Consider the following 26,219-nt stretch of genomic DNA (forward strand, 5'->3'; position numbering starts at 1 on the left):
ATCGTGGTATTGTCTAGGGATGCACTGATATGGGAGTTCTGATAAGGAAATCAAATATTTTTAAATTATAAATATGCCACTGCTGGTACACTGGTACTAGATTGGCACAAGGTAAAATTGGAACTAGATCCATCGAAATTAGCAATACAGAGAAATAACATTTATTTGTAGAGGGTTAAAAATGTAGTAAGATGAATAAAACACAAAAATTTTAGCAATTTCAAGTGAAATTTCAGCAATATTCTGCTGTTCCACAGTATAATCAATCAACAAAAATAATTTTGAATTAATCAAATCTAAACATCTGTCTGTTAAAATTTTTTTTAAAGCAAATATCTGCCAATACTGATATGATTCCGATGTCATCATGCACCCCTAGTGTAGTCAGTACTTCTAAAACACTGAACAACTGCACGTATCACAAAAAACTATTGCAAAAAACGAAAAACAACAAAAAAGGTTTCTTAACGTCTTATATTTACGTTTTGCAATATGCAAAAATATAAGGAAAAACTGAATATCAACAAAATCAACAAAACCTGTAATTTGACTGGTGGTGTTAAAACTTTTGCATGTAAGTGCTGTGACATAATTTTTTGCTACCTCACCCAACTCTATATCCTGATGAGATAATAAACAAGCTAAACAACACAGACCAACTGTATCTAATGCTAACACACCCAAAAGTAGGCTAATCTAGACCTAGCTGCACTATAAAGGTAAATAATGTGTGTAAAAAAAGCCTAGAAAATGCAAAACCATACAATTTAAAATACCAGACATTAAGGAGAGCACTGCTAGTCTTCACACATCCTATCCTGCTATTAACCGCTGGACGACTGTTCCATGGGTGAACATAGACATACATTAGTCATAAAACTGCATTATTAAGAACTAGTTAAGAACATGCTGACGCCTCAGGGAGCTTACAAAGCACAGTCTAATCAAGCAGACGTCCTCTCCACAGCAGAGAACTTGAGTGAAACACGGTATTGAAGCACTGGGACCATTTTACTGTTGGAAGATGGCTTTGAATGGAGACTCAAGCGCTTCTGAAACATTAAAGTATTCCAAATGTCCAAAGTGCAAGCGTGAATAAAAGAGATTTTTGTCAATAGCCTGGAGGTGTTGACTCAGCCCAGACCCTTTCCCACAGCAGTCCTGTACATCTGAAACCTAACGTTCAAGCACAGCAAACAAACCTCAATAACCAACTTGCACCACTTGGTTTGGTTTCGATTTAGATGGAGATTTAATCAGGAAAAAAGAATGCTTGCTTATTAGTCATAAATATTTCTTCATGATGACATTCGGTAAGTATTAATAGTCTAATTGTTAATCACAGTCCGCCCATTTTTAGTCTCCAAAGGATTTTCTCATAATGTTGTGGCAGACAGTGTAATGACCCAGCACAGGGTATGCAATTAACACAGTGCCTTCAACAAAGCAGCAGGGGGGCTTAATGGCAGAGAATTACGACCCCATCCAGAGCCTTAACTGATTAATGTGGGACTCACTCAGATGTCTGTCAAGCCTCACGACAATAAGCAGCCTGATACTAAACAAGTGTGACGATACTGGGGCACAGAAAGAACGAGAGGGAGGAGTTAGTGTGTAGCACATGTTCTTCCAGCAGGGGTCAGTGTTTCATTTAAATACAAAGGCAAAAAATGTGAGAGGGTGGGGGCAGAAATGTGTATAGAGAAAGAGAGTCAGGACCTGACACTCAGCATTCATCACTAGGGGAATCAACTGGACACTGGACAGTCTCACATTACACAGTTACACTTTCATTTCAATGGCAGGGTCTAAACGTGGTCGACTACACTGCACATCCTGTCTTAGGGCAAAGAAAATGTTACATACTAGGGGTGTGAATCTGCAACCTCACAGCAATTCTATTCAGTTCAATGTGTTGTGCAAACTCCACCACAAATTGGTTGGATTATTTTAAAAAAATTCAGAAATATTTTTTAAAATACACTGAATACAAAACAGAAGAATACTTAACAAGACTGAAGGAACTATTAACAGAGGAGTGAAGGAAAAACAATAAAACGAATCCACCATGCTGTATAAATTATTCTTAGATTTGAAAAAACTCTTTTTAAATTTTATTTATTTTGGCCAGTTTTACTGACTAGCTAGCATTAGTTTTAAACGCTAGCTGCAGCGATCATTATTAGCAATCTTTTTGGAGACAAGTTTGTATGAGAGTTCTGCAGCTTAGCAGAATTACTTTCACACCGATTTGTTGTTTGATATGCAACAATCCTTTGCAATTACCAGTGAAAAGAATGCTACTGCTGAGTTTGGCACTGTTAAGAAGAAGAAGAAGAAGAAGACGGAGAAGACTGAGGAGGAGAAGGAACTAAGAAGAAAGAAGGAACAAGAAGGAATAAGAAGAATGAAGAACAGGAAGAACAAAGAAAACAATCGCTAAATGTACACAATATTATTTTGTAATTCATACAATGACAATAACTAGTTAATGAACAAAATTGGTCATATTTCTATTTTAATGTCATTTATCTTCTGCCACAGCTTATTAAAATGAAGATGAATCTTTAAGACTTATTGATAGAGGTCTCAATTTTATTTTAAAACATATATTTTAAAACAAAGACTAAAAATGATTTGACACAAAAATTAAACATCCATGCAACTTAGATGAGAAACTGATGCAAGATTCACCAGAGGAGCTTCTTAGCCCAGGTGCTGGAGCATCTTGCCCCAATAGAGGGGCAGGATGTCCCTTTTAAAGATGTTCTTTTTTTGTGCTGTTAAAACAAAACCGTCTGCTCTTCCAGTTTATTTCATCTTTCTGCACATAGGTTTACCATTAATACCCTGTACATACAATACTTTTGCACTCAGCTTTATAGTAAACTAACATTGTTCATTCTCCCATATTTCCCTCATAACAGACTGTAGCACTGCAGTTGAATCGTCACCAACAGATCGATGCATTGCAATGCACTTCTGCATTCTTATGCCCCTATTACAGACCCAAGCCACGTCACATCTTAATTTCATCCCGCAGCACTAATCGGTCTCTCTGTTCCTGTTTCTCTGTCGTACACACCCCTCACATCTGCCTGAGGCTTGTGGAAGCTAAACAGCAGAGCTGAGGGGCCTGTGGGTTTGGTGAGCAGGTTTTGGGGATAAATAATTCACTCTGTGCACTGGAGCGCAGCTGTTCTGAGGGAAATGGCTGAACTGTAGCGAGCGCTGAAGAGAGCCAAGGCAGAATGAAGCCGCGTGAGCAGAAGACACCCTGCTTCGCACCTTACAGGGACAACAGGAACAGGGCTGCACTCATGCAGCAGAGAAACAACGTTAAAATGGACTCGCTGAACCTAAAGAGGACAATATCAGGCCACACAAACTGCAGTCCTTAAAGGAGTCCTCCGATGGTTTACAACCTAATTTTCATCTTCCCTCTGTAGCATTTAGTCAATTCTCACAGATTCTGAAGCATCTGCTGGCTTTTCAGCAGAAAAATCACTGACTCAAAACGCAGTTGAGAGTCAATGGGAATATGCAGATCCAAATTAGATTGAGTGTTCCTTTAAGGAGCAGGGTCTCAGTCTCTGTTCCAGGTTTGTACACTTGATATAAAATCTAACAAGGTTTTCTTGTAGTTTGAATGTGGAATGATGTAGTGTACAATTAATTACTGTACACAGAAAACCATGCAAATTAGATTCCTCGCCAAAACATCCTTTTAAAAACACTATTTACCTGATATATCACTGACATTTCATTTGGTTAATACTAAACAGGTCTAGTACACACTAGGTTCTATTTATGGCTACAACAATTGGCAATCAACTTTTAAAAAATTGTCAATGTGGATTTTTTGTCCACTTATGTTGTTAAAAATAAATCAAATATAAATGTTAATCACAACAGATTTTAATACACTGTATACTCAAAAACACAGGGGTGATATGGCTTCTGTTGTTTCGTTCCATCACAAGAGGAAATAGTTTGTGGCACAGACAGAGCTTTGAACAATAGCAGAGGCAGAGAGAACTGAAGAAAGCAAAACCCACAAAAGTCAAAAGGTGATGCACGACATGCAAATGCAGAGGTAGTTTTTCACAGCAGCACAGAAATAATGCCCAAGCATTTAAAATGAAAGCACCAGAGGTAAAAACACACTTCTTGCCACTGTTGAAATTAACTACAGTAAGCAGCTAATGTCAGTCCAGTAAACGTAACGTTAAGCTACACATTAGAAAACAGAATGACTTGGGGAAGAGATGAACGGTTCAGTGATGTTAAGTACAGCGTAGTAAAACTAATGCCACATTCAAACAGCATATCAATAATAGATTTTCAACCATTTTAGACTATCGCCATCATGTCGTGTAGCCGAGGATAAAACAGTGTGCTGTGGTGGCGTCTGATGCAGCTGACCAACTGAGGCAGCAACGCAGTCAGTGCAAGAGAACATGGACGTGTGCTAGGCTAACGACTAGACTGGCCTTGCCTTTCATGTTATTACTTATGTTTGTTCTCGCAAACAAACTGATCAGACTGTAGATTGTGACTTAAACATCTCTGACTTAGCCATTCTGCTAAACGGGCTAACATTAGCAAGTTTTGCAATGCGCTGTGCTGTGTGTTGCCTTATCAGCTCTTATTTGTAGCAGTACCAGTATAAAGGTTTTACAAAATATCTTAGGATGAACCGTTATACTGCCCACTACTATATCCAACCATATTTACTCATGGCTTTCCCATAGATCTAAATGCAGATGTCACTTTTTGTCAATGTTCATATTAAAACTAGCCAACTCAGCAAACTTCATGACTGAGGATTTTTTCTGCTTGCCTCTTGATCTAAAGTCAAAGTGGACCTGCTGAGCATTTTTATTAATGCCAAAGAGCATGTTTAATTGTTTTCATGCAGTAAACTTGTATGAAAGCATCTGCATTTGTTATGATTCCATTCATTTATTCATATTTTCCTTTGTCATTTGTCTATACATCAATCCTTATAGTGCAACTAAAATTTTGTCTTGGTTATATAGCGCTTTGGAAAGAATAGAACAGTTCTGCCAGTATGATTTTAAAACATGATTTATTGTGAAATGAAGTGGGAATGTAAAATCTGATTGACGTATGTACTGAAAGGAATCTCACTGCATTGTATTGTCGTAACATCTGAAATTTTCACTGCCTTATAAATGAAAGTTTATATTATACTACTGTACATTTTGCAGCATTTACTGAGGTTGTACAACCACAGTGAGCCCAAAAATGGAATCTTTACAAATATCAATAATTTAACTTGACCCTTTTTCAACCACTGGTCAGACAATGCTACACTTATTGTTTTGTTTTGTTTTCTTAAAGAACAGAGAAGCAGAAAACTGGCTGGTACTGTAGACACATGGCAGTTCAAAAGAAATGTCTCCAAAGTAAAAATTTACTCAGTACCATGTGCTGCAGTGTTGCTTCACTCCAAGCTCCCCCTCCCACCCCAACCTGCTCGTCCATTTGAAATGCAGTTGGTAACAGATGGTACGGGTGTAGTGGTGTTCTCCAGGTAGTGAGGCCATCAGTATTTACGAAAGTACACCTCAGCAGTTTGCCATGCATTACCCATCTTTTTTGTCTTTATTTATGCATGTAAGGGCACAGAGTATTCCCTGCTCTTTTTCAACGCTGTCATGCTGAGATTAGGAGCAGAGAAGGCAAGAGTATCATGGCACAGCACCTCCAATGGAATCAAAGGGCCATTAGCGAGTCTACAAGTTTGATGATTTGGACAGTCTGAGCGCTACAAAGTGTGCTGTCTACAGCTTTCAGGTGCATCAAAGTAAATTATACTAGTTGCAATCTGCATTTTCCTTTACTTTGTATTTCATGCACCCTTTTTCATCTCTAGTAATTTGTCTCCAGAACAGGACAACAAAACGTCATTCTAAAGCTCCACAAGACATTATTGTGGTTGGGTTTGCAAAACCCATCTTGTACACAAAAAAAACATCTTCCTTTGCAAAAATGAACCTGTGCTTAAATCAGTCTGAAGTTGCTTAATATAAAGCCTCTTTGGAGGACATAATAGAACACAACCCAGCCTATTAACCAAATAATAATTAAAGGCTACAATAACAGCAGCTAACAGGCTTAGACTCAACATAATAAGAAGCCTGTATGTGTAGGTGATTCATTAAAGTGATTTATAGGCTATTAAAGTGTGATTTATTAAAACTTACAATAAGAACTACCGAATCATACCACAAAGTTAAGCTAGAATAGAGGGCATGTTTATTTTCTATGGCTGAAGCAGTGTTTTTCTACATCATCTGCCAAGGGTTGCTGCTCAAGTTTTAAACTGCATTCAATGCTTTTTTAACACCTTTTCAAGACATCAACAAAGAATAAAAATAATGCATCTACAATGCACACAAATAGAAATATGGCATGTATGTGTGTCTATTATTCAAATGGTTTGGTTAAAAATAAAACACTAATATATGCTTGGAAATGCATGACATTGTTTGACTTTCTCAGTTCTGCTGTTCTCTCTCTTCATCAGTTGGTTTCTACCCAAAGATCTGCTGTCGACTGGATATTTATGGTGGGTGGCTTGTGCACAACATCTGCAGCTGTTCATTTTTTCCACAAACACGTCATACAATTTGTCAAAGCCAGGCACACATCTCCACAAGAAATATATCAAGGCCTTAAAGGGGAATTATACAGTGGTGGTAATAAGAACCAGGGGCAAAGATGTCATCAATACAAATATAGTCATTTTATTTACTATCCAAAAGCACCAATATCTTCTGAGTTTTCATACGTAGTTGTAGATGGTGAAATAGTAAATAAGAAACAAACTAGTTTTCTTTGGTGATATCTTTATAACGCCCTGCATATATCCCTCTGCCAAAAATTAATTTTACCCAATCATAAAACAATGTCTCAGGCTTTGTATTCATAACCATTTCATACAATATCTTTCTATGAGGTATCTTTTGAGGCATTAAATGCTTCAGACGTCTGGTTCCTATAACCACCAAATTAAACTATAAGACAGCAACACAGAATGGCATCTGAACAGATGTGCAGGTGTATAAGCATGGTGTGGCAGAGAGAGAGAGAGATTATGAATTTCAGTAAAAACTTCATTGCAAAGTATATACAGGGAGATTCACTGTATAATAGGACCTGCTGTAAAACGGCAGAGCTGGCAACAATGTAATTGTTTCCCCAGCCAGGAACTGCAAACTTACTTTCTATGCTGCTTAAAATGTTTTATTTTCGAGACAAAACATCACCACTATTATACCCAAGAATTTTGAGTGTCCCTACATTTTGTCAGAAACAGAAGGCACAAGCAGAATGTCACCACTTTCTTGCATCGCACACCCATCACCAGCAAATCTGTATCATACAGTCTGACCTGCATCATAACTGAAGTTGCATACAGAATTTGCCAAAGAAGTTTTTTTTTTTTAGCATCTTGTGCAGTGTGACATGCAATAAATGTATGAGACCACTGTTACTGCACAGTCTACAGTGAGCTTAAAAAAAATTTAAGGATTTGTGGGAACTCTCAGTGTCGCCACACGTTCAGGTGGTGTACTGTGGCACACAATTCCTGACAACATTAACCATTATGGGGAATTCAGCTCTCAATTGTCTTTGACCGTGTCTAATAATCCCACCCATACAATACTATCTTCAATCAGCCGTGGGTTGGGAGCACAACAGAACATCAATGCATTTGACACAATCTCCTGAGTCTACATTTGATCCAGTAACCTCCAAGACTAAGTCTGCATCCCTGCTGTACACTGCAACACAGTAATCAGCACCTTAGAGCACTAATCCACAGAACTGCTGTTCCTCTAACAAAAAATCTCAGACGTAAAACACTGCCTGGAAACTGCCCATCTTTCTGGATCATCGGAAAAGCATGCATGCTCTCAGATGGTCTGTTCATTTTTATGGTAAACTGGCACAGCCGATGACCACAGGAAGAGGAAGAACAGGCCCAGGGATGGACAGCCTCCAGCCTTCTGCACAGTAAGTCACTGGAGGGGAAGGTAACTAACATATGTCACCATATTTAGCAGGGTTTTCAGTTATGAAGCCATTTCATGGGAAAGGTTCTTCTACAGCAAAAAAGAAAAAGCATCTAAATAAAACTGACACTGTAATGTTGAGCCACAGACTATATAATCTCTGTTTTCGGTCTTGGCATTGCATTGCATCATAGTGTCCCAAATTGCACCACTGTGTTAGGCAGGTCTTTGCTTTGTTCATCATTAGCAAGTGAGTGACGAGCATACTAATGACTCAAAGATCAGACTAACAATATTCACAGTATGAATGAATCAGTGATATTCTAGTACAAGGGTATTCAGCTCCAGTCCTGAAGGGACAGTCTGATGATTTTTTATGCTCAAAAATATCTAAATTCAACTCATCAGTTAATTACCAGCTTTAGTGGGTGTGTCTGAGTAGGGCAATCACCAAACTGTGGTGGACTGGTATTTTCTAGGGCTGCAATTACTAATTATTGCATTTAACTGTAAATATTCTATTAAATATTATTTTGAATATCTAAATACCCCACATCAGCTTTAAGTTAGTGCCCAGTGCAGTCTCAATCACTTTCCTACAGTTCAAAAGTAGCTAGTTTGCAGGTGTTTGTTTGTTCTCTGTAATAAACTGAGAATTTGCTAGCTGAAAAAACAATTCAGAGAACTAGGAGACTTACTTGGACGACACCTGGAGTTAAAGGCAATGCAGTCTCCTGAAACTGAGGTATGCAGACCTGGCAACCGCGTGCTACTGGTGGGCAGGGTTTCATAAAAGTGGTAAACATGCTGCTTATTTGCATGGCTTCCTGTTTTCAAGCAGCTTAATTATGGAACTTACTGAATATTAGCAAATATTTGTAGCAGCCCTAGGATTCTCCAAATCTTTTCAAGGCACTATCTATAAAATAATGCTAAAAAATTGTTTTTTTTGCTGGAGTCCAGGTGAAAAAAAAAATCAGGTGTTATAAAAATGTGTTATGAAATGAATATGGTTATAGGCCGCATTGCTCACCTCTAATTAGGCCTTGAAGATGAATCTTTTTTACACTGAAACAGTAATTTGAAAGCATGCAATTTTTAATTCACAGCCTACACAAATTTTAAGTGGAGAAATTTAACCTAATAACACAGAACCAGTGAACCACCTGTTGATGAGTTGGAACCATCAGAAGCTCTTTTTGGCCAAAAACAACAGACCTTGACCTCCATTTATATAAAATCATTACGGACAGAGAAAACATCGCTGTTGTCGGAACCTTGTACCTCCAAAATGGTAACTTTACAGGAGAAGGAAAAAAAACATGCTTTACTTTTAATGTAAGTCAATGGAACCAGACTTTTTTCCCCCCAAGTCATTTTGGGCCATTTCATTTGACCCATTCATCATGAAATTTTGATACAATGTAAAGGCCAACAGGCATTTTCATATGTCAAAAACTGAAAAACAACGAAAATAAAGATAGGAGGGTATGAGATACGATATATAAGACAACAATACAGTGAAGCACAAACGTTTTTTGCATTTTTGCGACTAAGTATGTTAGGTCATACTTTGCTACTCCAAAACTTGAGTATGTTGCCAAGGACGTGTTGTTAAAGACATGGCTGAGAAGACAGAGACAGTATAACTGTATCTTGAACTAGGCTAACTATTCTAACTGACCTTCGCTAGGACCAGAAACACTGGAAATATAGTTCTGTGACAGAACACATTGGCGCATCGTCCACTAAGGACAAAATAATGTGAAACTGGTTAGCTAAGTTAGTTCATTAGCTTATCTGAAGTGGAGGCCACCGATACTAATCTAATATGAAAACCTGCTGATTTCCCTTGACTGTTCTTGAGGAATATTACATGATTCTACTGTAATTCTCTGTGTGCTGCTATTTTTTTCATGCGACACCAGTGGTATCACCTAAAAAGGTGAGCCTTGAGCCCTACATTATTTTTTATTGAACCAGATATCCGATCAACTTTTACACATACTATAATATCAAAACTAGTCAGAATGCACATCCCTAAAAATCACCCAAACCTGTCAGCCCTACCTCTAATGCACCAATTCTTTATTTCAGCAGCAACATGTTTTTATTAACAGTGTTCTGCTTTCATAAATGCAAGAGGATAAAGATGAAGACGAGCGGAGATACAAACGCACGGCCGTTTTGTTAAAGCCTGTGAAAGTAAAACACGATTCACTGTCACTGAGTAAGGGGCGCTTTTGACAATTCCTTATATAACCCCCATGAGCAGCAACACATATACATACACACTACACCAATTTGTTTTTTACTCATACTCTTCTGCTGCGAGTCTGGCAGTAGGGCAGTCCTGCCACATCCTGCCAGTGTGAAATGGCTCAATTTTCCTCTGGGTGATAAAAGGACAAGACCACTGGCATCTGACAGCTGGCGAGTTAGTTGGCTGTCAACAATCCGGGACAAAAATGATGAGCTAAAAAGTCAAAGGGGAACTGTAGCGTGTGTGTCCGTGTGTCTGTCTGGTATGTGTGTGTGTGTGTGTGTGTGTCTGAGGACATTCAAAGGTCTGCCAAATGCCAATATGTCCATCTTACTTATAATCCACCTCTGTAGCTCAAGATCACTTAAACACTGCACTAGCAGAAGGCTAAGCTAGTCAAGCTTGGCTCTGTATCAGCGTTATACAGCTTTGAGTATTTGGCATGCAGTATTCATGGCTTTCCCAACACAGTAAAGGCTGCGTATTGTGCAGGACAACCAGTTAGAAGTGAGCAGGCAATACCGACGTCTCTCAGTGAAAAAAAGCCTTTGAAGCGTCGTCAGACGGTTCTCAATGATTAAGGGGATTTGACGGAAATTTTAATTAAATACTCAGCCAGTGCTGTGAACAATGTCTCAGAAATACAGAGGATGTCTTCAACCCATTTTTCAATGTGCAGAGAATAAAGGAGTGGGGAGCTACAGAAGCAGCCCAAAAACAGCAACTAACCACTGAAAATGCAAACTACCACTGTTAATTTCTCTCTCATCATCAGGGGTCAACACTGCCTACTGCCCGGTGCGCTGGCCGCAACATTTTCCATTTCCATTAAAAAAAGCAGACCCTGTGGCTTGTGTGACCGCTTGCTATGCTAACAACAAAAATAAGTGGATAACTATGATGAACACAAAAAAGGAATTAGAAAATATAAAAATGTATTCATTAAGTATGATTTTGAGAAAGATCTGATGTTCCATCAAGCATTTTGTCAGTTTTCATAACAATCATATACCACAAATTCATTCTTTATAGAAACTAAAATAGAAAGCAAAATATTCAAAATCACGGCCTAAATTTCAACACAAGCGCTGTTCTAGCGCAATGATCTGCAGCAATCCCAATAACAAACCCACAAAATAAAATCAAAGCCTGGTGAAGGTGGAGGTGGGTATCTATTGATATAAAGGAAAAAAAAAATTAACTCACACAAAAGCAACACCTGACTTACCTCCACAAATATGAAGCATGGTATAATGGAGTAGCTACGTTGTGTGTTGTCTGATGCCATTTCCACAACTCGGTCACAGTCCCGTCGTTGACAGTCTGAAGAACAGAAAAGTAAAAAGTAGTTAAACTAGAGCTGAGGGTAGTGATAAATATTTCAGTATCTTCCAAATCTAGCATGCACTTTATGTCTAGAAGCATCCAGACACTCTTTCTAATTAGGTAATTCAGCTACTTTAAAGTGCAGGCATTCAGTTACACCCACACAGTTTGTATAATCTCCTTAGAAAAGCACTGCCAATTGAATGGGAAGTGTATAAACCACCCAGCACTGGGCTGTGGAGCAGTAGAACGAAGTTTACTGGACTTTCAGGACTTTGGAGTAGTTTGTTGTAGCACTTATTATCCAGAACTAATCATCATTTTGTTCTGCTTTGGGTAAAATTACACCAGAGAGAACCTGAATCAGTATTGTAAATATTGCTCAGCCAGAAAGCAGATTTCCAGAAAGGACACATCCTTTTAGTTTTGTGTAATTTAAACAGATTTTTAAAAAAAAAAACAATCGCAAGCAGCCAGCAAATAATACAAACTGTCATTTATGTTTTCATTATTAACCAGTACTAAAACTAAAACTTAATGAGTGAAAGTCAGTCAACGTGTTAATGTGACAGACTATTAACTTTACTAGTTTGACCCTACGTTCCAGTCTTTATGTTGCTATGACTTCACGACTGTAGCTCTCCATTGTGTTTCCTGCTACTGTCATGCCGTGAATTTGTCTATCACAAAAGTACATTGAGTTCAAAATATCATTTATAGGCAAAACATACCACTGATGCAGACAATACCAGTAATGGTAGTAACATTAAAAACGGAGGACTCCTTTGGCAGACTGGACAGTGCTCCCAGGAGAACCATGTATAAATCAAAGAAAAGCAACATTAAAGTCAAAAGCTATGGTTCCCCAAAAAACAAGACAGAACATGCGGGATGAAAGCAACAGAGCTACGATCACGAAGGAGTTGCAACATACAGCCACTGTTGCTCTCACCAGAAGTTGGTGACAATAATTTAAAACTGTGTTCTCTCTATTTTCATGTTCGTCCCGCGTGCATGTGATTTTATGTACAGTATCAAGTTGAATTACATAAGGTAATGAATACCAAATTATGATTACATCTATTTTGTCAACTCGTATCGCTGTAACAAAACATGCTGTATTTTAAAGGGAAAACACTCTTTAGAGTTGAATTTGAGCAAATAGGACAAATAATATTGACTGTGATAAACTACAAAATAATTACAACAACTTATTTTAATTGTTTGACAGCTCTACTAAAAACAAAAATGTATAGAGGATATTTAGTGCAGCACAAAGCCAAGCTAATGTAAAAACTGGATGATTTTATAATAAGATTGCCCATTACAGATGAGATCCAGTGAGGGGAAGAAAAACTACTCAAACCCAGGAATGCAGTAATAGGAATTTGTTAATGAAAAATACTGCTTAACAGTATTAACAGGGCATTTAATCATTCACTATGAAGGAGATCGATATGGAGGGTTTAGAGGGTTGCTATAAGGTTGTAGAGAGGATAGAGGAGGTGGAAATAATAAACCAAAATAAAGGCCTAATACACAGTGAGACACCTTGTCCTCTCCTTGCTGGAAATAAAGAGCATCAGTAAAAGCAAATGGCCCCGGCCTACGTGTTGCGAGTAGAACACTGGCCATTATGGTGCCATAAAAACAAACTGCAGTCTCCAAAACCCAGCAGTGGACTAGTCCGGTTGGTGCTTGAGATGATTTAGTTTGGACACATCATGTCGAGCTGCACCGCTGCCTCGCTAAACGCCCTTTCATTCGGGATCTGTCCTGTGTGACGCTGATCCACGATTTTGCTATCTGCCTCAAAGTGACAGCCAGTCATTCTCTGCCGCAGGTCCAGCACTTCAGTGTGACGAGTCTGACAGCTTAAACCAGCCGGAGCCTCAGCTCAACAACGCACAGGCCATTCCTGCAATCTCATTCTCACACTGAACTAGGGGTGGGCAATGTGGTATCATCACTGTGATAAATTATGCCACATATGCTTTCTTGAATACATCAAGGTCAGTACTTCTTGATTACAGAACAAGCGGATCAAAAAAGGAAAGGTTTAGACCAATTAGAGAGAGACGATGACGACAATAACAACAACAAATAATTAACTGTATAAACTGCATGGTAACAAGTAGCTGACTGGATCTTAGTCCATTCTGCCATCATCTTAATTTACTCATTTAATTTTGCCAAAGGTTACATCTTTCCTCCTTTATATGGTCAAACACTGAAAAAAAAAAAAAACATCTGTCCATTCTAACTGGTTTGCAAAAGTCAGAAATTCTGAATCTCACGACACATATAATGTGTCTGATGTCCTACAGCGTAACTGAATACTCTATTAACCTTTCCTGTACTACTGAAACCACTATCTGAGTGTCTATTGCATCATGGAAAACCAGGAAGAACCAGAAAGGACTGCAAAGTTTTGCTTGCATTTCCTGCTGCTACTATGAACTTACCAGTTGTTGCTGTATCTTAACAACAGAACGTTATCACGAACACGCTACCAAGGACCTGCTGTTGAGGACACGACTGACAAGCCCAAAGTAGTGCTAACTAGGTTAACCACTCTTGCTGGCATAAACTAGAACCAAACACAACTTAAAGACATTGCTCTGTTCTCGACAGCCCTATACGGATGGGATTTAATTAACATGGGGTTTTGATGCAAATTCCTCTTTTGTAACTGCTCCTCAGTGATTTTACTGCCATCCGGGTCGGCCAGCTTGGTGTTTTTCTTTCTCCTCCCATGAGAAAATTACAGGCCGAATTACCTACTGTTTTTCGTCAAACTCGGCACCGTTCTGATAATTTTAATCTCGTCTGGATACACATCTCTGTGTTTTTCCAGGTAGATGTTACCTCATGCAGGAAAAATTACATTTTTGACGGCCGCTACTTACAGTATTTGGTCTCTTGAAGGCTTTCTAAATTGCAAAAAAGAAAATTGCTTTTGAAGAAACCATTTTCTTGGTCTGAGTGGTAAAACTTCGACTCCATGTGCTGGGAGAGCACTATTAGGAGGAGAAAGAAAAACATCTGAGAGAAAAGCTCCTGCAGCTTCGTTAAAAGGGAACATTTACTGGCAGCTGCAGGTATAAAGCACAACTTTATATTCACATATGCAAAATATTTTTTTGTAAAGTTGTTTTAAATGTTCTCTAGAAATAATGACTAGTAGCATCACTGTCAGTTAGACCTAGGCTAAATGTTAAACTCTGATAAACTAAAATACAACCCACTAGAAACTGGTCATTTTATTGCTGTCCAGATCCAAGAGTTTTATGACTGATAAAATATGTAAAAACTTTTATACATCCCACTATTAAATTAATCCAATCTGAATAGGGTTAATGTTTCCTTGATAAACTAACAAATGAGTACATCATCCACTGTGGAGAAAAAAACCTATGTTGAAGCCCACAAGTGATCTCTGGTTAGCTCTAGTGTTAATGGCAGCTTATCTTAAGGGGCTGCCTCCGTTACTCAAGCCTGACACAAAAACCTACTAGTTTAACCTGCAGTGACCAAAAGCACATATCTGCCTGCTGCTAAATGTTCCAATGTACTACTGACTGTACTGGCCTGCTAGCAGCAGTGCGCCAGTTTAACCTGTCTGTGTATTATGATGTTAATATCAGCTGACGAATGACAACAAGCCTGGACATTCAGTCAAGTTCTCAACTTTTACTGAGGAAGCGGTGGAAGAAGCATGTTCTTCCAGAAACACAAGCACTGAATGCTCATTTATGCTAATTCACGTACAACACAAACCAAACTTCAAAATTACCCCATTAGAGTGTTAATTTGTGTTCAAAACACATTTCGCAATAAAATAGTATTTAAAACCATCACCAGGCAAAAACTCTACAGCAGTGGCATGACTTGGGACATTTCTGACATACTTACACTGCACTCAATGGAAAATACAACAACAACAAAGTGTTGTGCAGTTTAACAGAGCCTCCTCATTACCATTAAGAACCACAGGCTGAAATGATTTATTTGACTAATGGTGCAAGTCACTTCAGGCAGTTCAATGAGAAAAAAACTGTAAAATCAATAGGTACTGTAATCTAATATATGAAACTCTTTTGCATATGCTCTCAAACAACAATGACAAAAGCCGTCTGACAGCATTTAACTCGGCAGACAAAATGTATGTGATACGTAATGCTTTACTCAGCCTAGGGGAACCTCCTTGGGGGGAGGATTATAGTTTTCTTCTACTGCATGGTGAACTTTGTTATGGCCATGCAAAAAGTCTTTTTTTAGGTTGCTGTAAACTAAAAACCATTACCATTAGCATTGCACACTACTGGCAAATTCTACCATTAGAATTTGATGCACAATACACTTTAAATATTCATTATATGCTGCACTCTGTAGGGATTACAAAATGCTACAACAGAAACTTTCCTTATAATGAGAACAGCTCTTGCATTTTACAGTGAATTTTCAGGCTTAGGCTACATAGTATGAGCTGTATAACTCAAGGTGTTTAACTGTTTGGTCTCCAACGAGCCTGACTTTATGGGTTTTGGCAGAAGAAACATTAAACATTTAGGGTCCCAGACAGGATTTAAGCCTAGTCCTAAATTACACAGCATCACAAAGACCAACAACTCATTTGTTAGAAATCCATGGACTGATCAATACACAGATGCCAAAAGTTTACAGTCAAGAGAATAATTTTGGTACTAGTGAGACAGATGTATGTTAGAATATACATGCAGGTCTCATACCGCTCTTACTCTTCAAGTCTCCTTCACTTACTTTAATAATCAGTCCAGAACCAGACAAGCAAGTAAACAAGTCACCTAGAAATGTACCAAAAAGCTCAGCACTTTTTCTTTTCCAATACTGAAACACTGAAATCCTTAAAAGTGGCTGTTTTTAATTAAAGTAATTCAAGAAGCTCATCTACAAGTGCTATGTTCAACCTGCACAAGCAAACACTCTACAAATTTGCAGGAATGAATCTACAGACAGACAATGAGCAATAAAAAATATTATATATTGTACAAAATGTATGCTATTATATATCATTATCTTAACTGTGACACAACACAATATAATATGCTTTTCTGAATATCATCAGTACTACAACACTGACCAACTGCATGCTTTATCATAAAGGGAGCAAAATTAGTTCATTTTAACTAAATTTAACATGAAACAGTATGCCAAGTACTGAATAAAACTCACTGTATTCACAGATTTTGATAGTAGTTTTTAAAATGTAGCACTACTGGTTCTTTTTTATCTGTTCCAACTGATCAGATGTCTCAAAACATTATTATCATGACATATCATGTATTGTCAAAATTTACTGAAGTATTTTATTGCTGCTGCTTTACACATCCTTGATTTTAATTTTTGACAGGAAAATACATGGTTTTATTTATCTTTTGTATTAGCAAGAAAGTTCATTAAAACTGTTTTTTAAATAAGGAATTCATGTTCATTGTCTTCATTGTTAGTTAGCAAATGCATAAAACAACCTCAATCTAAATTTAAATGCTGACAGCTACATAACAGTTGTTTGGTAATTGAGCGATTCTTTAACCGAATAATTAATTATTCATTTCAATAACCGATAAATTATTTGACTATCAAAAAGTCATTTGTTGCAGTCCCTATACATCACCCACTAAATTACTGTTAGTTTCCATTAGACACTGCCGTTACTGATACTGCCATAAGCATTTTTACTGCTGCTTGTAATCCCACACTAGTACGAGGAGAGACTCATTAAAGGGAGGGGAGAGAACTCAGAATTAAACAGAACTGAAAATTTTGCACACTTTTTGTCTTTTGGTTCATCAGTGCTCTCTCACTACAATACCGAGAATACATTACACAAACACATCAATCACAGGGAACCTTCCCCTAGGACGATAAAGAAATTTGCTGATATATCACTTATGTAGAGGCTAATAAACACAGGCATGACATTCAGCTTCCAAGCAGTAACATTATCAGGCTGCCTTATATATTAGTTAGCCAGCAGGTGGGGGGAAAACAAACAAACAAACAAACAAACAAACAAATAAACAAAAGACAGCCCACCTCAATCGCTTTTCCAAAAGTTCAGCCCACTTTCAAAAAACATCATCTGAAAAAAGTCTTTAAACCAGAGAAGCTCACTGCAGAAGGGGAGCAGGCATGATTACAACTCATCTAGAAAATACAACACTTTTCATTTTGGCTGGAATATCCCTTTAATTTCTTCTGATTTACAACCTAGCATTTTGTGCTGGTATCATACTGATACCAACACTGAGTACAGGACTGGTGCCATCTGTGTTAATTACACAAGCAGCCGAACACTAGAAATCTGTTGCAGTGTTAGAAAATGAACTACGGACCAAGTGGTCAGTGTACTTGTGCAGAGTAAAAGCTATTTTAAAAAAAAAACCAAAAAAAAAAAACCAACACTGTCAGAGCATTCATTTGGCAAGCCATTGTTTTTTGTAATTAGATAGCCTCAATTCCCAGCCGCCAGGACAGATAGAGCTAAGGAAATGGAATCGACCCTACTATTTGGGGCAAAGGGAGTGTACTTCAAATTCAAACCAGTCAATTTCTACTACTAAATAAAATAACCAAAAAGATATAACGAAGCAAAATTCACAGAATTTCCCTTCACGCATGATGCACACCACCAAGCTGACTGGCTCTTTGGAAATACACAGTAAACGTGTACACAATTCAGGCATTATTACAAAACTCACAATGCATTTGGTGAGTACAGTAACTACACTGTGATGCTGCAGCCATACTAAGAGCACTGCATTAACCCTCGCTTTTTAATGAACTGTTAGATGTAAATCAGAATTTTGTACATATGATCTCTTGTGCAACGCTTCTAATCCAAATGTCAGCATAACGATTTCTTTACATTTTCCAGCCACATGGAAGCTTTTGACCTCTTACGTGAATTTAAAATCTGCATGTCAGCTCAGATCCACGCTTAGATCAAATGTGTAACAGTGTGGGGGAATTCATTCCCACCCTTTAGCTCTTCATCTTAAATGAATGGCATGCTACCATCTACACTCTCTTTCAGGGGATTCAGCTTTATCAGGCTAAGGATTGCATCAGGAAGTTTTCAGAAAAGTCCAAAATACTATCTTCAGAAAACACTTGGCTTCATTTGATTAAAATAGAAAAAAAAAGCACTGGCACTCCAGATTTAGATCAAATAAGCCATCATTTTGTATTCTGTCACTTGAGAGGACAACCCGCAGCTGTTTGAGACAGATTTAGTAGCTACTTCTGCAAAAGGAACGGCATAGACTTCCTTTATTGTCACATAAACAAGATGCACCATGGATCAATGAGCATACGCGCAATAACAACGAGAAAGATTCGGGATTAGCGGCCAGGGAATAGTGTACATTCCACATTTAAGTTCAGATTTACTCCAAGTCTCCAATATGGCTTGAGGGGAGATAAGTCACCTTTTGGCCCTGATCAATCCCTGGCGATGCAGCATATCTCAACCCTCGTCTCTAGAGAATATCTCTCTCTCTCTCTCTCTCTCTCTCTCTCTCTCTCTCTCTGATCCAAGCTTTCTCCCGAGGGACTGGCCGTGACACATCTCCAGTCTTGGCCTGCATCAGAAAGGCTCTCTGACTACCATGGGAGTAATGCAATACCAGTTAGCAGACAATAATGGGCTAGGAGGTCTATGAGCCTTCCTCTGGGACAGCTGGCATGGAAACCATGTGGTGTGGACACTTGTTTCATTGCTAAAATGGAAGGGGGGGGCAACAGTGGGGCTTCACTGTAGCTTTAACTGTCATAACAGAAACAATTTAACAGAGAAAATCTTTTTAAGGGGCAATTCCTTACTGGAATTCATTAGCTTTTTGTATAAAAATGGGGGCAGTGAGATTACATACAGAATACAATAAGGTGATTTCACCTCACTGTATCTAATGTACAAGCTACCTAATGTACAAGCAGTTTATAGTGGAGCCTAACTGATAAATCAGTGTGCTGATGTTATCAGCTGATGTGAGCAAACTGCAGATAAATTGGTATCAGCATCCATAATGACCGATAAATGACTATTAAAAAAAGAAATGGGGAGGTGGAAGATAGATCCTTCAACCATTTTATGAGTGTTGTTGATAAATGACAAGAGGGCGCTCTGCAGGTTCCCTGTTGCCAACACACGATATGTTTGGAATGGCACAAATCACAATCAACTGACCCAAACAGAGTAATCCACGAAAGAGGCCATCAGTGTTCATGGTAAGCTGACATTTCTGAAATGTATTACTTAAATAATCATATAAAAATATCCCCATCTCTTCTCCGCTTAGCCTAAAACAACCTGGCAACATTCATGTCAGCCATGCCTGCTTTTGTTGCAGCAAGTAAAAGCCGTTACTGCAAACATCAAAATTAGCCTGAGATTAACGTTACCGTAGTTGACTGGTGTAGGCCAAGCTGTAGAAAAACTTGATTGTAGATTTATTTACGCAACAGTGTGGCAGTTCTAGCGAATAAACAAACAACGGTCCTTTCTTTTCTCCCTACCTCATCCCTTCTAGAAATTCTCTGAAAACATCGCTTACAGCAGCTTGCAAGTGCTCATTGCTAAAATAGGTTACCTGCAAAACTAAGTGCTACATTTATCAGTGGAAAACAACTAACAATAATAAGCAGTTAAACTACAGCATTTAACTTATTCTGCCCAGATGACGAAGCTGAAGTCAGCTTCTTATATACCAGCTTCTTGTTCAAATTTTCCCGTTCCACCTTAAATGGTGCAGCAGTTACAGCAGTAACCTCAGGCGCCAGAATGTAACTGCTGCATCATTTGAGGTGGAACAGGAAAATTCGAACAAGAATCTGCCGAATAGGAAGACTTGTACCTAAGTAAAGCAATGGTTAAAATTTCTTTGCTGTAGGTATTGTAGTCATTTAAAATTATTAAACCAAAGAGGACACACAAATAAACATGAGCTGAAGAAGTATCCAACATGGCTTGGTAGCCAAAGAAAGTTATCTAGCTTCTCATTTTGAAACGCGTAGTGTGTGTATATTGTAATGGCACTGTTTTGTCAGAGCGCAGAGGTCACTGATATGCAGGGAGTTCTGGTATAGTTATGAGTAGCACGCCATGTTCAGATACTCCCACATGTAATCCATTTAATCATTAAATTCTTTAAACGATAATACCCCAGATGTTTATTTATGTTCGTAACACTAAAGTGTGAAGTTGCAACTGCATTATGTCATGTTATCCTGGTGTGGACTCAATAACTACACATAACAAATGCTGGGGAAATCGTTATTTGTTATGTATTTCTGAAGGAGAATATCATCAATCATCATTTAAATCTTTAAATATCGAAATCAGTATCAGTCTTAAAAATCCCATATCAGTCGGGCTCAGTTATAAAGGTTCAAACCTTTCTATTTGTAACATCAGACTGTATGTGTCAATTAAGAGTACGGCTGGTTATTCTATTAAATTTTTTGATACCGATACAGATGCCAATGCAACACCAACAACAAGGCAAAACTTTTTTGCGATACCTTTTTTTCCCCAAATGTGACAAACAAGGCACGTAAGAAAAAATACTGTTCTTTAATAGTAATAATCATTATTTCACTGATCCGTATTCCTGGCCCCCCACGTGAATCACTTGACCTGGATGCTGCAGTCTTCCCTGCTGATATCTCGTTGCTGAAAACAGTGTCTGGTTGTGGCAAGTTTAACAACAAATATATCGCCCACCCTGATGTTATTTTGGGGGCATGTGTTGCATCATAAGGGGTGGAAATGTTGAATGTGGAGCTGTTTCTGCTCTTTGCCCCTGGTAATTTCTGAAACTTAAACAAGCCAACTGAGAGCAGACAAAGCAATCACTGACACTGCTGGCAAAAAACGTCCTATTGACTCTCCACAATTAGTCAGCCACGACACTTCTCATTACCAAACAAGATAATGAGTAATCTCTGAGGTAATGTTTGATGTCATCAGAAGGGTAATAAGGACGCACTCACCAGCTGTATGTCACTCACTATGACCATCACTATTACCACATGATCACTTGCCTTCTTTCATTTTTACACAGAATTCTTGCCTTGAAAACTGCTGCACTATAGCACAAAGTGAAGTGTCAGGTGTGTTCAAACTGGCACAGTATTATCCTGTATAGTGCAGGAATCAGGACTAGGAAACATATGATTAGGTCTACTTTAAGCAAAGGATGATAAAATTCTTTATCTGACATATTTTATGAATAAATCATCTCTGAATCACTGAACCAATATTTCGAAAACACTAAGTATCCATTTGACCCGTTTAAGAAATAAAGCCATACTTACTAATGAGGAGCTGGTGTGGTGGAGCAGAATTCTGCATAAATCTCTTTGGCTGACGTGAATCTTAAGCTCCACACACAGATAAAAAGCCCTGAGAACTCTGTATGTCAATTCCTATTCCCATTCGCCAGCAATTAACAATAGGAGAAAATCCATTACAGGCACATGAGGAAGTCAGCATGTGCCCGGTAAAAAATCAGTCACTCTTCAGGGAGAGGCTGCATCTCTTATGCAGTTCAAGTGCTGGGTAATTAAAATCTTGACTGAGTGGTGTTTCAGATTAGCTGCCTTAGAGAATTAGTTAGAGAGACGAGTAAAAAAGACAAAGGAGAGAGAGAGAGAGAGAGAGAGAGAGAGAGAGAGAGAGAGAGAGAGAGAGAGAGAGAGAGAGAGTTCACTCTCTGTCATTAATCATCCAGTGTCTAGTCTATGTTGCACTGGACTTCACACCTGACGAACATCACATTTTGCACGCTTTATCACATTTCCAATACGGCTGGGGTTTTCATTACAGCTGAAATGCTGAACCACCAGGGATCTGCCAATACATAAACATGTTCTACCACTGACAGTGCATTTTGTCGGTGTAGTGTCAATTCTGACAAGGGAAACAGCCACCAGCCCATAATACTGCCACAGTAGGTATTAGCTGTAGGCAGTTTACTGTGTAACAAGGCAAACAGCACAAGGAAGCCAATGAGAAAATCAAAAATGTGAGATATTAATATAACAATAGGTTCCTTCTACAGTATGCCACGTGTCTGTGATTAGTAATAAATGACGAAGTCTACTGTAAACGCCCCTTTACACTTCAAATTCACCATTACTGCCATCAGGTTCAAGGCCAACAAGCCAAACAAGCCTACCTGAAACACGTCTCAAGATCAGGTTACTATGAAAACACAATTACTTAATCTTTAATAAAGCGTACTTTATCTTCTCAATGAATCAGCAATGATAGTCCACCAATCATGCATTTTAACCTCTCAAACTGATGTCCCGCATGATAACAGTACAGTTTGTCTTCTTCCACTAAATTACTTTGGAATCTTTGAAAGGCTAAACATAGTTTGTTATTGTTTGGCCAAGACCATTTTTTCTGGCCTTTATTTAAATCTCTGATAACTTAATTGTTTAATTGACTGGTAGATACTCAGTATTACTAATATAACCAATAGTGACAACCCTAGGTTAGTGCTGATACTGGTGAGGACTAACATCCCAGACATGGGCTATGCCTAGCTTTGGGCTAAACTGCAGTGCGAGTCCACCACAGCTACACGAATAAACTGGACATTCAATAGCCAACTGTAGAGTTTAATATGTGAAATTTGTGAGAGTACAGGTTAAAAATCTCTTCTTGCTTTCAGTTCCCTTTTCATCTGCTGTTTCACAATGAAAAAGAATAATTAATTTGGGTTCAGTCTCAATTTTGCAATTTGCAACCTCCTAATAATTAGTTAAAGCGTAAGTGATACTCACAGAGCCCTGACCTAACATTAAGTATGCAAATAATACAGCCAGCGAAAATGAAAGTGCTTTGATTTAAAATGAAATTCCTATTTCACAGTCCACTCAGAAGGGTTTGCTACTGAAACAGGTTTTGTCCCAAGTAACCATTTTCCTAATTTAGCAGAAACATTCAGTACTGGAATTCTCTGTCCTTGCCAGACAAGCTGTATCTTCAGCTGCATGTTTCTCCAAAAAAGAACCTAAAGCTTCACGTAATCAAATGTTTCGGCAAAACTAAGGACCATGAGAAATAGCATTTCAAGCATGTGGCAGTTTGAAAAAGAAAAAAAAAACAAAAAAAAAAAAAAAAAAACAATCTTTGCTTTATATCCATCATTGCCCCCAACTGCACACCATACTGACACAATTCAGGACAGAACACAAACAAGAACCTCACGAAAGAGCAGATTCTAAAAATCAATCAGTTCTGCAATGGACAGTGTCAAGTATGACAAAAAGATTGCACAGATACCACAGGTTCAGATTTCACCCCTAAGTGTCCACTTAATCCTCCCCTTACTTTTCACAAAAAAGAATGGGAAATTTATAACACAGTTTTAAAAGCAAATCAGCTGTCAATAAATCACAGCTCCCCATCCTAAATATAGCTCAAACACAGCTCCATCTTGTTTCAAACTCTTTGTCTTTTGGTTATGTCCTCCTTAAATGATGTGACTTTCTATTGGTGTGATGGGCAATTTAGAGAATGATAGTTAGAGTAGTACAGTTTTTTGAATACAACCAAAAAATCTGCTACATGCTTGACAAACTATGGATGTCCAGATGCTAGAGGTGGGAAATATGGCAAAATGTAATATCACAATATTTTAGGAAGTTCTGTTTTTCAATATATGAAGTGTCACAATATTTATTTTTCTGACAACTGATTAAAAATACTATTAAAAACTATGAATCAAATCACTTATATTCAACATTTTACACCCTGTGCTTAACTAAACCCAATTAAATATGACTAATTATGCTCTCTTTCTAATCAGACATGTAGTCAGTGTTCTTTAAGTACTGATCATATCCACGATACGCTCAGAAAAGGATATTGTAATATCATTTATCACAATAACGATAAATATTGTCATATCGCCCAGCTCTACCTGATACTCTTCGCAATGAAAGACTACCCTCTCTTTCCCAGTCCTGCTCTGCTCATTTTCGGTTTTAGTGCTCTTACACACCCACTCTAACCTCATGAAGGGTGTATTAATGAGCTGATGAGGAGGGGAAACACTAAAAATGTGCAGGACAGGGGAAGTCCAGCACCAGGACTGGGAACCACTGTCCTAAACAGGGCTGTGTGCTTTAAGGTTCACCAATCGCATATTTTTCACGTCTCCGTGGTTTCAAGGCACCACTCACACTGCCACGCTTCTGGCTTCTCGTAAATATCCTGAGGATGGTGCTTATAATGCAGTAACCAGCACCCCGTGGCCATCATGTGGGCTGTAACGTTAGGTTACAATGGCAAAAGCAGGAACCTGCACTGCTCTGTAGAGGGTGAATTTCAAGGATCAAGCAGTGTGAGCAAACTAGCTAGAGCCATGTGGAGCAAATTCAGGATAAAACACTTTACAAGAGTCTAGAGTGCTTTTAGAGAAAGACGGACAAAGTGCTTCTAACCAAGGTTACCAAAACTGCTAGAAGCTAAAAGCTCTAGTTAATGTTAACCTAGCTAGCTTAACTATGTATCTCTCCACCACGCTGGGCTGTTTAACGTCTTTATCACTTAAAAAATACTGAGAAAACGCATGAGACTAGCTAAACGTGACTTTACATGTGATTTTAGACTTTAACCATCACTGGAGAGAGCTGTGAGGACAGGTGTCCCTGTGTGTGAGTACAACAGTCTAACGGTTCTCCCTGAGAGAAGCACACTTGTCCCCAAACTACACGCAGGGCTTCACTTCTCGCCTGTCCAGTCGAAGCTTTCACATTTTTCAACGACCCGTTTAAAGGTCTAATGACATTCTCGTGTGACTCGAGCTTATTCAAACTTCTCCCCCGTCTTAAAACGCAAACTGGACACAGCTAGCAACCACACACACAATGGCAGGCAGGCAGGTTGTAACATCATCACGTTAACTAGCAACGACGCTCGCACCATTTCTCCCCTCAGCCTCATCTCCTTCACAACTTACCGCTGCAGTTGACGGAGGCTACACGCCGATAAAAGGTGAAAACCCATCGAAGAAACCCGAGGAGAATGAGAAAGATGTGTCGGCTAGGCTAGTCCATCAACCGTCTGTTCTCCCTCTCCACTCCGTTAAGGCGCCACAGTGCTCGGTGCTCGCGTGTTAGAGATCTCCGTGATTAACGTTAGCGGCTATCGCCAATGCTAAAGGAGTTGATACAGGCTGGCGTTTAGGAGGGGGCGGGGTTCGCACGCGTTGTTTTTTTTCCTACCCGTATTCAGAAAATACCCGCCTCCCTATCCTGCAGTAGCCAGTAATTGGCTAGTGCTGTCGCGCCTCGCGCACTCTGATTGGCTAGTATTTCGTACTCACCAATGGTTGATTAGAATTTACAAGCCAATCTTAAAAAGGGTGGGATTTTCTCTCGAATATAGGTGGGGAAAATTAACGCCTTACGCACACACATATAGAGTTCGTATACCTATCCCTGTGGGGACATTTACTACTGTAGGCAAATAATATTAATAATCTGTAATATTGAATATGAAAACCCCCAAAGCGTGTCCT

General features: G+C 38.7%; 1 protein-coding gene across 1 annotated transcript in view; it reads right to left on the bottom strand.

Annotated features, from left to right (window-relative positions):
- Window positions 1-25,878, bottom strand: part of plppr1 (phospholipid phosphatase related 1) — a 40,479-nt gene extending 14,601 nt beyond the window's left edge. Inside the window, exons 1-2 of the mRNA XM_036595187.1 lie at window positions 25,659-25,878; window positions 11,540-11,634 (exon numbers count right to left, since the gene is read on the bottom strand). Of these exons, the coding sequence (XP_036451080.1) occupies window positions 11,540-11,599 (60 nt within the window). The 5' untranslated portion in view covers window positions 11,600-11,634; window positions 25,659-25,878. The remainder of the gene's footprint in view (window positions 1-11,539; window positions 11,635-25,658) is intronic.
- Between the last annotated feature and the right edge of the window lie 341 nt (window positions 25,879-26,219).

Source organism: Colossoma macropomum, unplaced genomic scaffold (assembly GCF_904425465.1).
Source record: "Colossoma macropomum unplaced genomic scaffold, Colossoma_macropomum, whole genome shotgun sequence".
Classification (NCBI taxonomy): domain Eukaryota; kingdom Metazoa; phylum Chordata; class Actinopteri; order Characiformes; family Serrasalmidae; genus Colossoma; species Colossoma macropomum.